At 41.0% G+C, this 16,111-nt stretch overlaps 1 protein-coding gene across 1 annotated transcript; it reads left to right on the top strand.

Moving 5' to 3' along the window:
* Positions 1 to 10,398: 10,398 nt before the first annotated feature.
* CNEP1R1 (CTD nuclear envelope phosphatase 1 regulatory subunit 1) lies at positions 10,399 to 16,044 on the top strand. The gene is made up of 6 exons (XM_084270139.1): positions 10,399 to 10,490; positions 12,735 to 12,806; positions 13,809 to 13,882; positions 14,214 to 14,323; positions 14,461 to 14,515; positions 14,761 to 16,044. The coding sequence occupies exons 1-6, from the start codon at positions 10,466 to 10,468 to the stop codon at positions 14,800 to 14,802; spliced, it is 378 nt and encodes a 125-aa protein (XP_084126265.1). The 5' UTR covers positions 10,399 to 10,465; the 3' UTR covers positions 14,803 to 16,044.
* Positions 16,045 to 16,111: the final 67 nt, after the last annotated feature.

Below are 16,111 nucleotides of genomic sequence, written 5' to 3' on the forward strand. Positions count from 1 at the left end.
TCAGTGGACTACAGGGATCCAGAATTCTTTTTTTCTACCCTGGAAAAGTTTAAAATGAGAACTTTAAACTCAAATGGTGATGTAGTAAGATTAGTTATTTTGTTTAGCTTTTCTTTTTTCCCAGTTGCCTTAGAAGTCAGGCCTTCTTTCTCTTTCCCAGTAAAAATATTTAAGTCAGGAAGTATGCAGTATTTTTATTTTACACCTACAGGAATACTGAATATTTTTTCTACTTTAAAAATTCTAAATACTCTAAGTATAAAATACATTATATTTCCACTGTGAATATTTCAGTTTGCCTGGATGACAACGGTAACAAGCTCACAGGCATCTGTGTGATAAGTACCCCAGTTACTATGGAAAAGCCAAAGGGACCCACTCAACGTGTATGCTTTAGAAAGCAGTATAAATTATTTTACTATTGAAGCTGTATCCTTCAGGCTGAGACTGGCTTGAAGAAAGATGGCCATTGTTTTCATGATTTAAATGAGATAAATATCCCCAGCTAGAATAGATAAATGGCTGTCAGCACTGCGATAGCTAGAAGTGATGTTGAGTTATAAAAGAGGACAGCACTGAGCTTTGCCACTCTCACCTGGCATTGGCAAGAGGCCAGAGTCCCTCCAAGCAGTGCCCATTTTGCGAGCTGCTGAGAATGTCCCAAAAGTCCAAATCCTTTAGCAAGTGCTAAAAGAGGTGGAAGATTACTCTTTGCATTTGACAGTCCTGTTTGGAAGTGGGTTTTGTATTTTCTGGTCAACTGTTAAAGCAAACAATAAAATTTCCTTTTGTTTGCACAGGACACACTTAACCATGAGAGCCTAAAAATACCAGTTACCTGTCTGAAAACAGGCAGAAGTGAGCACTGCAGGCAAAGCACTGACACCACATCAACAGCTACAAACGCCTTAGCTTTTATCCTTCATAGTGCCCTACTTTAAAAGACACACAAGTATAACCTTCCCATACGTATTTAACAACGCAGCTCACTGACCTGCAGAGTTACTAATCTTAGCATGAGCACACTACAAAGTAAAACTCCCCCTAATAGTAGTGTTAGCCTGCACACATAAGTTACAACACAAGCTGACAAATTAAGCACAATTGGTGTGGAAAGTTAAAGCCAGACTGAATTTCTTAGTGATTTTGTCATGACAAACATATCAGATGGTATGTGAGGCTGGTTCTAAGCAAGGATTTAATCCATGGCCATAATGTAGGTCACCTGTTTTGATACAGCTTGTGCCTGGTATTGGGTCCAAGGAATAGGACCCAGCGCTAACACCCATAGCAGTCAAGAGCAACCGTGTGGTTTCTTTTTACACTGCTATGAAATAAAGAAAATAATCCATTTAAGCAAATGTCACTATTTTTGCAGACTTCCCTATTTATTTCAATCATTAAAGCAGTAGTTAATTTACAACAAAGTACCATACTCCTATCCTGTGCATCCAGGAATATTCATGCTCAAAACCTGAACCGCCCTCACCGTTTCTGCTGCCCTTTTGGTTTTCAATGAGCTCCAGTAACTCAAAAGAATTGCAACCAACTTGGTAACTAAAAAGGAAAGCTTTATAGAATGGGAAAAGTTCACAACAGGGGAGCAAAAAAAGCCTTTCTAAAATAGCCAGGTGTTCACCTCAACCCATACCAACTTCAAACAGATGCAAGGACAGTAGTTGGATCTGATTTCAGACTAAGGACATGAAAGATGAGCTTTATATTCTTATGCCTTTATAATGGTAGAACGAATTCATTTTTAGATAAAGAATAGTATACTCCCCTACTTTCCTATTCTTTCACATAAAGTTTGCTCTGAAAATAGCACGGCTGAGTTCCAGTCTTTCAACTATTATTTGATCACTGCCAAATATTTGCAAGTTCAGATTTTCCCACATCCCACCCACCTACTTGATTGTAGCTCATGTAGTATTACTATATTTTGTTCTACTTTTATGAGTAAATGTGCTGTGGCAAGTGATCAAGTCAGTCATGAAACCCAAATTAATTGCTTTGAATACAAAACTGAAAACAGTATTGGAAGAGCAGCCCTGGCAGGCTATCACCCAAACAAAGGTTTAACCCTGGGAGAGGTGACTGGCTTGAGAGCAAACCTGCATGGCAGCAAAGTAGGTGGAGTTTTACTTGAGGTATGTGGCAACACTTGTAAATGGCCTTGCATCCTTGTGGCACATGGAGTCTTCAACTTCAGTTGAAGGATCAGTTTGTTCAACAAGGATTAGTCTAAATGAACAGAGTGGTAAGCAATTCTTCATAGGAATTAACAGCACAAGTAGAAGTCTTCAAGAATCTCACTGTAAGGACCAAAGAGGATCCAAACAATTTCTGTAGAGTAACTCAAGATCAAAACAGCACAGATATTTTAAGTCTAGTTCACATAGGTGGCAGACCTTTGGATTTAGAGATGCTCTGCTAGATTTTAAACTTTAATTAAAATAAATTTATACACTATGACATAGCCAAATTCTCTTAAACTAAGACTTGCATTCTGCTTAATGGACTGATGGATATCATGAACTTAAACACTTCTGTGTACAGTGTTATTAAAACTTAAATACTCAGCATTAGCTGATGATCAAATACTCACTTTGCAGCTGCAAGACAGCAATTGCTTTAGGGGATCTGCACATGTGTCCTTATAATTTGTCCAGTTCTGAGAGGAAGACATGCACCCTGCTTCAGGATGCACATGCCTATTAACACACACTGGAAATTCACACATGAACTCTTGATCCTTAGTGCCTACCATTTATTTACAGATTTATGTGGAATAAATCAAGCTTATTTATGTCAGATTTAAAATATTCTGAACATTTTCTTTCAGTGGGAAAATACCTTTAATGATAACTTTTGTGCTCTTTGCACAGTGCCTCACTGAGTTGAACTCCACCCAATCCAAACATTTCCCTACACTTAACAGGGAGACACACTGCACACCTTGCACAGCTCCCGGGCTCAGCACTCATCCAGCAGATCAGCTTCCTTGTGTGAAACACTGGTATGCTCCTGCTGCTCATGCTCAGCAAATATATTCCCAAAAGCTTTAGGTATGACAGCCAGTGCGTTCTCCACAGGCATGTTATGATGCACTAGAGAGAAGAGAGCTAACTTTATCAAGCTTGTGTCTTTATCTATTTCACACATTTGCAAAAAAAAAAAAAGCTGAAATATATAGTTATTGGGTCTGGGTGATACAACAGACTTTTAAAGCTTTCAGATCAGTTCAGTGTTGACATAGCCCACCTGTAGCTGCAGAGGTTAGTTTTGACTTAGCACCCGTACACAAATCTCATTTGAGATACAAATGAAAAGTTGTAATTTCTCCTTCCCACTGTTAAAGCAATATTGGTCATTCATGATCTAAAGCTAAACTTGAGACACAGATTCACAATTCAATACAAAGATTTTCAAACACACCTATACCTGAAATAGGATTAATGCAGGGGGTTTTCTTTATTTCAGAACAGTTTTTACTTAACTGGAGAATAGTACAGTTGGCACTTCCTCCTGGAGGGAAAGTGCCTTTTTATGTTCTTCATGTAAGAAAATATGCAAAACTTGTAAATTAACAATAAAAGTTCTGAAACAAATACCAATAAAAGTTAATAAGAATTTTATTGATTCATTTACATACAATCAATACAAGGAAGTTAAAGTTTAATGAAGTAATTTTTATAACTTCCCATTATGTATTTGACAGTTTGTTGCATGCATTTTATGCCATTTAAGCAGTAGCAATCCAGGGCAGAATTTAAATTGTTCCATATATTATGAATTATTATAAATTCAGTGAATTATTTCCAAGCTTTCTCATTTTAACTAGGTCAAAGTTTGTTACCAAGAAGTGCAATGAATGAGTATTTAAAATGTTAATGGGTTAAGAGAAATTTAAACCATGATTCTGTATGGGGCCTACTTTAAGTAGATCCTTTAAACAATCTTAACTTTCTTTTGATAGAACAATGAAGCACAATTACAGTGCAAGAAAGTGCCTGTTCAAGAATACAAAGCCATAGCTTCCTAACTCCTTGGAATGCATGTGAGATCTGACTTACATAAGGTGTACTATTTCCATCACAAGATGGGGTTCTTGACACTGACTGCCTATGACCCCAGCATACTGCACTGAAATAAAAACAGAAAAGTTTGTTAGACACAAGGAAAAGTCTGTGTCATTGTATCCCTTGGCTGTACTTTCGTGCCATCATCTTATGTGCCAAAAGCCACAGGTATCAAGTCCAGTGTTGTGAGGTGTCAAACCCCACAAACAGCTCATTCAAGGCTCAGCTACCCTCTCCACAGTATTGGGAAGTAACTGGCATCTCTTCAGGTGTATGGAGAAAAATGTGAAATGGTCATAGCATACTAGGGAGCTGTCATTTATATAAAAGGAATTTTCATTAGCAATTCCTATTTGGTCACATTTTAGTGGAAGATTTGAAGTGAAATACATTACTGACATTACTGATATTTAGCATTTGATTCTATCATCCTAGTATAATGGGAAATAGTCAACTGAAAGTCAGTTTGCAATCTGCTCTGACTATACCACATGACCTTTGCATTTCAGACCTATTAACCAGCCCAGCTGCAGCAGAGCTGTAGTTTTTCTTATCTGACTTCATGTCTTTCTACTGTTGACTAAACATTTCAATAGAACATTAAGCAATGATAATGACATTTGAAGAGATTATATACCACTGTACTTCCATAACACTTCATGAACTGGAACAGAAAGTCTCTGGTGCAATCCCCTTCTGGATCTCTGATTGGGAAAAGTCAAACAGGGAGGTCAGTGAGAAGGAAGGCAACTAATATTGCATTTACAGCACCAGAATCCAATTAAAGGCAGATGTCTCAGCTTAAAATACTTTTGTTGATTCTGTTATTAGAAGACATGTGAAAGCAGAATATATGGCCTATATTCTCTGTAAGTTTCAAATGAAATACATAGCAAGGTGGTTTATACCAAATTTGTTACTGGCTTAAGTTTCATACAAGACAGAAATAAAAGTTAGACTATCAAAGCAGCAATAAGAAACTCAAAGGAGCTAGTTTAGATTTCCAGTTTTTAGACAGCCAAGATGAATTGATGGTTATTTCTTGTAATTACTTGTAATGGTAAAATACAGACGTATGTTATTTCATATGGTTCTTACATTTAAAGTTAAATTTTGAGTAACAGAAGTATTTTCTCTTGATTTTACATCACAGGTGAGGCATCAAGTTGCAAACAAAATGCCAACCTGTTAAAATTAAGCCAAATGCAAGTTCGTTTTGTGTTCAGTAGAGTGATACTCCTGTCAAGCTGTGCATCTCATTTTAAGTAACTCCTCAGCAATTCATTACAAGGCCCTCGTTTATCTTCCTACAAGAGTCACTGTAACAAAGGTTCTTAAGTGACCACATCACCTAATCCCACTGCAACATTTTCTGAACAGTATGAACAAGCAACATGAAGTTTACTTAACCATGGCTTGAGCTCAATTAGACACTAAATGTTTTGAGAACGTTTCTTCAAGGACATATTTAAACCCTCTGCAAATGACTTCTAACAGGTAGTATTGGTTTCAGACACACTTAAAAGCTAGTGAAAGTTTCTTACCTATTTAGGTCTTCAAAATCCTTTGAATAATCATCTTGGGAAGAATGACTTGTGACAATTTGTAAGGATTTGCTCCAAAAGAAGCAAGAATAAGGTTAGGCATATGCAATCAGAAGAGTCTTTTAAAAGCTAGAATAATCCAAAGTGTTCAACAATGATAAAATAAGCACATTTAATATTATATCAAAGCAACATACTATTTCCTCCTTCACTACTCATTAACAAACTAAGTACACATTAAAAAGTCTATTTCCTTGTTTAGCTTGCCTAATCTACTGTATGCCTTATGATACAGTATACAGCAGCTCAGTCAGTTCCTCCTGCCATCATTGAAAGAAAGCCTACAGTGCACTGACATCACAACTGTCATTGCAAAAGTCCGTAGCCACAGTGGGACATTTTACGCCAAAATCTCTGCTTATACAAGATCCTTCTAAAGCTTTTGCTTCATCCATTTTCCTCTGAGTAAAGTACTGAACAGGTTACAGTAGGATTGGAAGTGCCTTTTCTAAGCAGAAGCTAAAGTATCTTACATTAATATTTTATTTGTTTCCCATAATAAGATGTGGCACTTGCACATCACTTACAGATTCTATATTAGGCATGTTTTTCAATTACAGTATTGAAGATAAACCTTACTGAAAAGTTACAGATGAACTTGCTGCAAGACAAACTTGTATACACTTGCTCACTTCAGTCAGCCAAGAGATGTCTTTCATAAGTACAGCTTTGTTAGGGAAAAAGTCAGTTTTGTCTTCCCTCCTGTCTCTTTTTATATTCCTAGCGCAGTGGTTATAAGGAATCTCCAAAACAGTGCTGGGATATGTTGTACTCCATTTGTACTAATTACTGGACTTCCCAAAGATCCTATTTTCTAAAACAAGAGATAGAGAGGATGGTGTAGAAGACTATCTAATCCATATGTTAATGCAAACATATGATAACCCTAGGGATGTTTGGTTTTGTTTTTTAAAGGTACTGATAATCTATCTGAGCACAAATAAAGACAAAAAATCCATTTTGCTTCTGTATTTTATCTTGAAACATTGTGTTTTTCCTCAAAAGATTATTAGCCAGAAGCCTCAAGAGAAATAATCTCCCACTTCTTTGGTATAACAGCAATACTATACAGAAAAGAGCAAAGGAAGCTCACTTAACAGAGGGATTGTCATGTTATTTCAGAACATGCTGGTTTTGGAAGCAGATATGGGATGCAAGCCATAACCAGACTTGCATGCTTGTGGTTATTAGCTTTTAATAAGGAACATTTATGCTTGGAAGGAATCACCGTTTTGCAGAAGTAGTATCAACCACTGAGGGTCCAGGACAAACTGAGCACTGAACGCAAACAACCCTCAAAGCAGCTGCTGTCAGTGGGATCCCAGAGTGAACAAAAAATGCCCCAAAGCATGGCTGGAAACAATAAGCACAGCGTATCTGGGCAAGGCAACATGGTCTATGGGCCATCATTCAAAAGGCCAAACGTCCTACTCCTGGTGGTCAGTGCACAGCAGACTGAGCAGGAGAGTTCAAGCAAGCGATCAGATGCCAGCTTTCAGGAAATTATCAGCCAGATGAGTACAGCTGTAACTGCACCACAACCTGTCCTGCTCTGCACCACTGGCAGCTGGTGTAATGCCTGTGGGCTACACTGCTCAGCAGTGGATGCTGCCAGCCAGGGAGGGAGAAGGGGACACAGCCACAGGGAGCAGCCAGGCACATAGTGACAGTGGCCTTGCTACCACTCACAGTCTGTCCACGCACAGCAAGGATGACACTGCCACAACCAAAAGGAAAGAAACAAGTTCAGCTTCAGTCTCAACTTAAAAACCTCACTTCAGTTGCAGAAGAGCAGAGGAATACAGGCAAAAAAGTAAAGCCATTTTTAGTATCTCAAGTCATATTAACTGCACAGAGCACGCATCAAATTACAATTTTAAGAAGTGAAAATGAATCTTCTATTACATCAACACACACAGAGATTGTGTATTGCTGCACTATGCATAACTGTGTAGAGATGGACCTGTGGGCTTTACACTGATGCCCAACAGACTTTTTCTCTTCTACTGAAGATGCCGCTCTTTAGTAAAACTTGTCTTCCAGGATAAACTTTAAAATGTTTTCTGTAGGTCTGCTACAAAAAAGGTAATGGGAGAAAAAATTTCTTATCAGAATTTTTGTTGTCTAAACCAAGAAGTCCTAAGCACATATCTCTTGCAAAAGCCCTCAGTAGTTCTGTGGCTAAACACCACTTCCCAGGGAAAATGAGACCGAATGAAAGAAAAAAGGACAGTAAGCTTCCAAAATCCACTTGAAGAATATAAAGCGTGTAAACACTACCCACATGTAACTAAACGTAAGTTAATACTCTTTAAACTTGGAAGGTAGTTACTATAATAAGGAGATTTATAAAGATTCAGGATTAGCAAATTCAAAAAGGTTGAATTTTTAACAGCCTTCAACATTAACACAGTATCTCTGAAGTAACACATAGCCTCAAGGAGGAATCACTTCGAGGAAAACAAGCAGGAGAAGGCTGGAAATGCAATCAAACTAAGAAACAAGTGACCCACCCTAATTATGTCTGACAGCAGATGCTGCTAACAGATGCTCTCACATTGTGCTTAAAGTACAGTTGTAAGAACCACAAATAGATGCTGAAGATGCTGAACTCAAAGATGCATCCCTTGCTCCTCAAAGAGATCCTTGAGATGCCATCCTAGGCTGACACAGCACATCTCTCCCACTAACCTCTGCATTACAAAGCAACCCAAATATACACTACGCCTTTTTGCTTAAGCTGTTAAATTTAAGGCTTCACAGGTGTTGGCAGAAAAAGATAACAGGGATTAACAACAGATGCAGTAACCCTAAGAAACAGTTAATTCAAGCCATAAATGCAACATGATGACAGTTATGTTGCCCTGTCTCATTTACTTTAGCTTGTCTCCAGACAACAGAATTGCTCAGAAGAGAGTAAGAACTACTCAGAAAAAAAAAAAAATCAGGGAAATGAATGCATTTGAAGTGCCCAAGAAGTTTTACTTCACAAAAAATAAAGGAATCACAACTAGTTTAAGCATCTCAAGAGTTACTGCTCTTGGAATTTTCCTGATGTAGGTTCTGTTTAAGTGTCACAAATCATGAAAGCTTAAATAAAACCTATCTTTAAGATATCTGTTCAGAAGTAAATCTAACAGCTCAAACAAAATAAAAGATCAGCAGGAGAGCTGCATATCAACAAACTTACAGAAGTATAAAGAGCCTTGAGGAAATAACTTTCTGATACTCGCAGGATACTAAAAGTCCCCAAGGGCTGTACACAGCACTCCATTTCCAGAGTAGAGGTCTGATTCTTGGAGTCTTCAAGGTTCTAGCAACTGCAAGAATAGAATTGTAGTAAGGAAGGAACACACAATGACTTCCCAGACCCCAGTCTTTTGAAACAGAGGACTATTCTGGTGCTAACACACCTGCTGCAGTCTTTATCAACAGCCAGGAAAACCACCACTGAGGTGCTCAACCTTTCCACCTGGCTGACAGCTCCAACCATCACCAGTGGGAGTGTTTGTGGTGCGTTTTGCACCAGCAAAACCAGTGCAAAGTAGCTCGGCAAACTACAATAAGCTGGACTCCCAAAGACTCTGAAGAAAATATTACTTTCAGCGGCCCATTGCCAAAGCAAAAGCAACTTGAGGCTTCCTGAAAGAGAGAGGGCACTTCAAACCAGTGACAGTAAAGCAGCCACAAGCATTTTTCAGAACTTGTCAAGTTCCCTTTACGAGAGCCTTTGCCACAAGTGACAGCCCGGCCGTGCCCCACCAGAGAGGCGGCCCCACAGCCTGCCCGAGCCCCGCAGCTCCAGCCACTGCCTGTAAAGGAGACTCAAGGTACCTTGAGACTCAAGGTGCCCGGGCATCTGCCAGCTGGGAGCAGCCAGCACTGCGTGGCCTGGAGCCCGGGTGGCCTCTCCCATCGAGCTACTCTGAGTCAGGCACCCGAGGCTTAGGAAGGGTAACAGCTGGTTCGCTCCGCGCCCTGGCCGGGGCGGCGGGTCACGGCAGCGGGGCCGGGGGCCACGATGGGGAGCGCTGGCTCCTACACCCGCTGGGGCGCGCACAGCCTGAAGAGACGGCCTAAGCGCCAAGCTCCGCTTTTGGACACCCGCTATCTCGGGCACTACCGTGCCCTTGAGCGCCGCTACCACCGCGGCGCGGCCGGGACGAGCGGCCCCGCGGCACACGCTGGCCCTGCCCCGGTGCACAGCGCTCCCGCCAGCGGCGGAGGCGCCGCCGCCGAGCCAGGGCCGGCCAGCGCCTTAGGAAAAGGCCGCTCTGAAGCAAAGGCGGGGAAGTGGAGGGCGTGCAGAGGCAGCGCACACCTCACCTTCCGCCGGAGAGCGCGGCCCCACAGCCGGGGCACGCCCCAGGAGAGCTGGGGCATCCCTCGCTGCATGAACTGCGCACCCCAAGGGACCTAAAACTCGCCAACACCCGCAGAACTTCCCGCCAACCACCATAACCCCAGTCCGCCACCTGCCCACAACCACCAGAGCTACCGGCGGCAGCAGCACTACCCGCAAGCTGCTCGCTCCACCGCCACCGCCCTCAAATGCCTGGGGCCACGCCCCCAAGCCACTCCCCTTCCTCCCTGTAGCCAATGCGGGCTGCGCTTGCTGAGGGACGTGTGGAGAGTGGGAGGTTGGCCAGTGGGGTGCAGCCTTGTTGTGGGGGTGGGGCTGGGGCTGGGGCTGGGCGCTGTGTGCGGGGCGGGCTTGGCGGCGGGCGGCCGGTGGCTGCGGGGGGCACGGCCGGCGCTCGCTGCCTCTGCCCGCCCGCCATGAACTCCCTGGACCAGGCTGAGGGTGAGTGCGGCGGCCCGGAGCGAGCCCGGAGCCGCCCTTTCGGCGCGCCGGGAGCTTCCGGCCCCGTACCCGGGCTGCTCGAGCGCGCTGCCTCGTCCCTCCGGAACGGGCCCCGCCGCGGCGCTGCCCTGAGCGGGGCGAAGCGGTCCCAGGAGGCCTCGGTTCCCTCTCCGTTGCGCTCCCGGGGCCGGCGCTCCTCCTCGGCCCGGACAGGCGAGCTGGGGTGGGGTTTCTGGGGCCACCTTCGCGTCCTGAGGCTCGGGGCGGGCTGCCGCTGCTCTCCGGCCGCCCTGTGGAGGCAGAGAGCGGAGCCCGCGGGGGAGGCCTGCGCCGAGGGGTCCGTGTGCGGCCCGCCAGCCAGCTTCTTCCCCCGGGGAGGGGGTAGCTGCCTAGTGGGCTTTCCCTCTCGGTGCCCCGTCTCGGCAAGGCTTCCCGACTTTAGCTTGTAGCTCCTGCGCTCCCGGGTTCTTACGTGAAATGCGTTTCCTACAGCTGCGAGCCCCGTCTAGCACAGTGGGCTTTACCCGGCGCCAAGGCTTCTCCCGCATTTGAGGAGCGGGACCCTAAATAGCTTCTCTCTTGTCAGAGGGCGTTGGTGTTGTGGGGTGTAGACTCTTTCAAGTCACAATTCCCAGGGCGTCAAAAGCCTGGAAAGAGTTCTTAGTGGCTAAAAAATAAGCTTGGCAGAGATCTTTAAAGTGCACTTGTGTCTCAGCAGGTGCTTTGTAGCAGATACTGGAGGTAGGCACATCAACAAAAAATCATAGGCCAGCCTCGTCACAGCTTTGTTGCTATGTCAGTACAAGCTGTAGGGGTTTAAGACGTGTGCCTTGCTAGTTACAGCTGCTAGGTACCAAGGTTGTAGAGAAGGTTCTTCGATATCCAAGAATTAGTGAAAAGTTAAGTTCCTGTTTTCTGAGAGGTTTTTTCTCTGTTCTTTATTTTAATGCTGTCTACATTGTATGGCTGTTTTTTTTGAGAAGTTCGTTAGCAATGGCTTGATTTTATGCCTACAGGGTGCTATTTCTCAAATAGCAGGTTTTCATATGATGCCTCATATTCCCCTCTCGAGTCAGTGACTAGTTGTAGGGGCTTATGCTAGTCAGGGAACAGTTAATTAGCTTTAATTGCTGGCAGTGGCTTAGCTTCCCCAGAAGGGAGGTGGAGGACAGGCCATAACTACCGGGCTGTTGGCAGTAATTAAGACTAGTTATAGCTGTTCTGTGGCTGCAGTCAAGATGCTGTAATCTTCCTCCCTGATTTCACCTGCAAACCACTTAGGAGTAAATTTATGGTTTAGAAAATGCATTAATAATGATCATAATAGGTATATCTTTTCTAATCTTTTTTTTTCTAATTGCTTTGTTATAAGTAATTTGCCAATAGATGTAAGTTTCTAATAAAAACTTCGGTAGAATTCAAGTTTCAGTGGAATGTTGTCAACTACTGAACTAGTTGAACAGAGGCTTCCATCTAATGTAGACTTTGGGTGGAACAGCTCCTTGTAGACAGATGTTAGGTGGCTTAGGATTTTCTGTAAAAAAATACCAAACAAAATAGGAGTATGAACTGGAATGCTGTTTGGCTTTTAACAGCAATTTCAATGGGAAGACTATGGGGGAATGACAATAAGAGTAAAGATCTATTTAAAGAAAAAAAGTGTAAAATAGTATTGTTTGGCTAGTGTTGGCTGTGGGGTTTTACATAGGTGTCTGTGTTTATATATATATATATCATGGCACTGAAATTTTAGCTAAATAAAGTCATCAAAGCCCTACTGCTACAAATAATCTCTTGAGCAGCTGGCAAATGGCCAGCTTAAAAAAAAGTTAATTACTATTTTGTGGGTAATAGAACTTAATGGTTTCCTGATGTAGTTAATACTCCAAAATGTGATACCTTTTTTTTTTTTTCCTGGGTGGAGGGGTTATTTAAGCTACTCTAGATCTAACTCTGGGTATTTTTAAAGAGGCCTAAAATACTCTGATTCCTCAACTACATCAACTATATCACTGTTGTTTTCCATAAGTTTCTAGCATTTAGTCTAACTCCATCATTGTACTTTTTAGCTAAAGTTCAGTGGAACTACTTTGTACCTCTATTACATCTGAATGATCTCTGCATTGCTTTTCTCTGCCTAAGAAATGGGTGTGCACAGGGAAAAGTGAACTCTTTTTGTCTTTTACATTAAAATCTGACTAAATAGATGAAGATCTAACTGTGTTTGATATGCACCCTTCCCAGATCTCAAAGCTTTTGAAAGAAGACTTACTGAATATATTGCATGTTTGCAACCAGCTACAGGACGTTGGAGAAGTAAGTTTGATGTTCCAAGGGATACATAGGATTCTCTTTTAAGCTTTTTAGCTGTACCAGTATGTAACTTTGATTTATGTTTGCCCAAGCAAAAAGTCTGTGTTTAAGCTCTCTTTCAAGTTTCTGTGGCACATATTCAAATCATCAGGATGATAAAAGGCAAGGAAATAATACTTTAGACATAGTTAGAAAAATGAGGTCAAGATTGAATTGGCTGAAGGCTGAATTATTCTGGAAATAGTTGGGACAGTAAGTTGTTGAATTTGTTTCTGGTTTGCTTTGGAGCTTTTATTGTTTTGATTTGGGGTTTTAAAATTTATCTTAAAGGCTCAAACTTTCCGAACAGTCACTATAGTTATTTAAACTAAATACAACTGGGTGAGATTGTCCTTATAAAGTGAATAGTGAAAAAGCCACAGCAGTGTGCCACAGAGACAGAAAATATCCTCATCTTGGTGCTGAAGGTTTGAAGGAAGGGGGAAGGCAAAAAATACAGTGCCAACTTTGGGATCAGTAGTCAATGGTGGAAACAGACTGCTTTGTTGGTGTGAGATTCTGCTGCAATTTCCATAGTCAAAGAATACAGACCTTAAAAGAAGTATTGTAAGCTTCTAAGCATATTTAAATGAAGTATGTATGTTGTGTTCACTAGCTAACTGTTTTTCTTAACTGCTTGTTTTCTTAGTTTTGTAATTCTTACAAAAGAGGGACTTTTACTTCAATGATAATGGGATATCTAACGTTAAGTATTCCTCCTGTTAACCAGGAAATAAAGTTATTCATATAGAGGAGCTCTATGTCCTGTCCTGGAAACTTGCACAGAATCTTTATGGTTTCACATAAGAGCAGTTCTTTACTTATTTTAATTTCTACCTTCCAAGTAGAAGTGCTTCCTCACTCAAAAGTGGGAGAAGAAATAAATGCTTAAGAGCTGCTACTGAAAAAATGTTTTTTAATAGGAGTGGGTATACTGTTTATGACTCTTATTCTTCTTTTTATCAGTGATTCTAATAGTGGTATCAGTCTGCACAGCAACTGGTGCTTGGAACTGGTTAATAGACCCGGAGACACAAAAGGTAAAGATCATGCTAGTCCTGCAAGTTGCTTTTTCCATAGGTTGATGTTGCAGTCAAATGATATAATATTGTGAAAACTGAAAGTCCAGATGTGGTTCTTCTGTGAAGCTGGGGCGTTTTTAGTTACGTTCTCAAGCTGTCTGGAATTTCTGTGGACAATGCCTACCGAAAGGCTGTGCCAAAAATGCTTATCTAAATAATTGTTTGCAAGAACTTAGAAATGGCTAAAAGGGTTTTTTTTTTTTTGTTTGTTTTAATTAAGTCACAGCAATTTGATTATGATGTAGAAATGTATGCATGATTAATGGGGCTAATCTGTTCTCTTTCCTAGGTGTCATTTTTCACATCACTTTGGAATCACCCATTTTTCACAATTAGCTGTATTACCCTAATAGGCTTGTTCTTTGCTGGAATACATAAAAGAGTGGTGGCACCATCAATGTATCCTTTCATTGTTTGTAAGGTTAAAAGTTGTTGCCCTTACTGCTGTTAGTGAAGCCTGTGCTAATACTGCTTTTTCCTGTCTGTTTTTACACTCTGTACAAGTGTTAGCTGATTCCTTGACACAATCCATGCAGTATAGCAGCCCGATGTCGAACTGTTTTGGCAGAATATAATATGTCCTGTGATGATGTAAGTGTCAGTGGTTCATTTCCTAAACCTTTTTTTTTTAAAGCAAATTATTCAAAAAATGTGCTGGGTTTTTTTTTTCCTGAATAGCACTTGTACACACCATTACAAGTCCTGTGTGTCTGAAAACTGGGATGTAGAACAATAGTCTGTGTGTCATTTTAAACTTGGCCTGTAAAGCTGAACTTGAAGAACAGTTGTTGGCTCAACTTTTAGGGTCTAAACTTTATTTTCTTTCTATCTTTCAGACTGGAAAATTAATTTTGAAACCAAGGCCTCACGTTCAATAAGGGCTGTCTTCCTTCAGTTTTTTCCACTGCCATGGAAACCAAAAATGACCTTTTTTAAGGTAGTATGACAGCAAAAAAACAAACAGGACTGGTTGTCACTGCCTGGGAGTGAAAGTCTTACACAGTTGACAGTAAAAGTGTGCAATATTACTTTCTTGACTATTTATCCAAATTCTTTGTTATCATGTTATCAGTGCTTTTGCTACTTCTGATTACCTCTTTTTCAGTATTAGCGTCACTTTTTTACTTCGGCTAGAACAGAACATACAGGTGAAGTATGTCAATCGGCTATGAAGTTGAACTTGAAAATCAAACCTCATTTGTGTTACGTGTCTTTGTAAGCTATTGTAAATAGCAGATCAATGCCAATGTTTGGGAAAAGAAGTAATATCTGCTGTATGGATCTTTTCGTTCTCATGAACAGTATTGAGAGGAACATTTACCATTCCCATGATGTTTTATTAGCACACTTACTCATTACAGCTGTCCTTGTCTCCTGGTCACTCTTTTTGGAAGTGGTTAAAAGGCTTGCAGAAAGACTTGTCTGTCTGTGCTGGAGAAAACTGGTTTTACTGTTTAAGAACTTTGCAAATATATCAAGGATCACATCTGTCAAGTTGTAGATATAGTGCACCGGCCACTTCCGTGGTGGCCATACGTAGCTCCTTGTTTGATCTGCTTCACGACACTGCTATTTTAAGATTCTAGCATTTTAAAAATTGTCTTAAATATGCTTGTATCTTCCCGATTGTAAGGTTGTACTGTATCTTAAATCCACACAAACATTCTGAGTGGATTTTCATGCTGTGATAGTCTGAATATGAAACTAGTATTGCAAATGTCTAACTTCAAATTAGTGAAGAAAATCTAGAGTGCCACAATGAAATAACACAATCGGTTATTCTGAGTGTTGAAAACAAGATGTGGATGTTATAAGCATAAAGTCTAACTTTAGAATGGCTAAAATTGTAAAGAATTTTAGGAGTTTAAGTTGTTCAAGGTGCCTTTTTAATTGTTTCAAACTCTTTTAATTGACTAAAACTGCAAAGCTGTTGCAACTTCCGTAACTCTTACTACAAGGTAGACTGGCTTTTAAAGCAGCCTGTTGATATAACTATCAGTTGAGACATTAAGAATTGTCTCCTGTTAATTTTTCCAGTAATTCCCCATCCCTCCATTGTTTTTAACTGCTGTATATTTTGTAGGTAAATGTGTATAAAATAAACTCTTTGTATAAACAGATGCTATCTTCTTTTGTACTGTACAAATACAGATCTCCAACACAGAAGAGCTTAAGGAGTTTATAGCT

The sequence above is a fragment of the Gallinula chloropus genome (assembly GCF_964237585.1).
Source record: "Gallinula chloropus genome assembly, chromosome: 13".
In the NCBI taxonomy this organism is placed as follows: Eukaryota; Metazoa; Chordata; class Aves; order Gruiformes; family Rallidae; genus Gallinula; species Gallinula chloropus.

Bases quoted from the DNA above. Each gene is read 5' to 3' on its own strand.
- CNEP1R1 (XM_084270139.1), top strand. From the start codon at position 10,466: ATGAACTCCCTGGACCAGGCTGAGG. The intron at 10,491-12,734 runs GTGAGTGCGGCG...CACCCTTCCCAG, and splicing joins CTCCCTGGACCAGGCTGAGG to ATCTCAAAGCTTTTGAAAGA. The intron at 14,324-14,460 runs GTATCCTTTCAT...CAATCCATGCAG, and splicing joins AGAGTGGTGGCACCATCAAT to TATAGCAGCCCGATGTCGAA.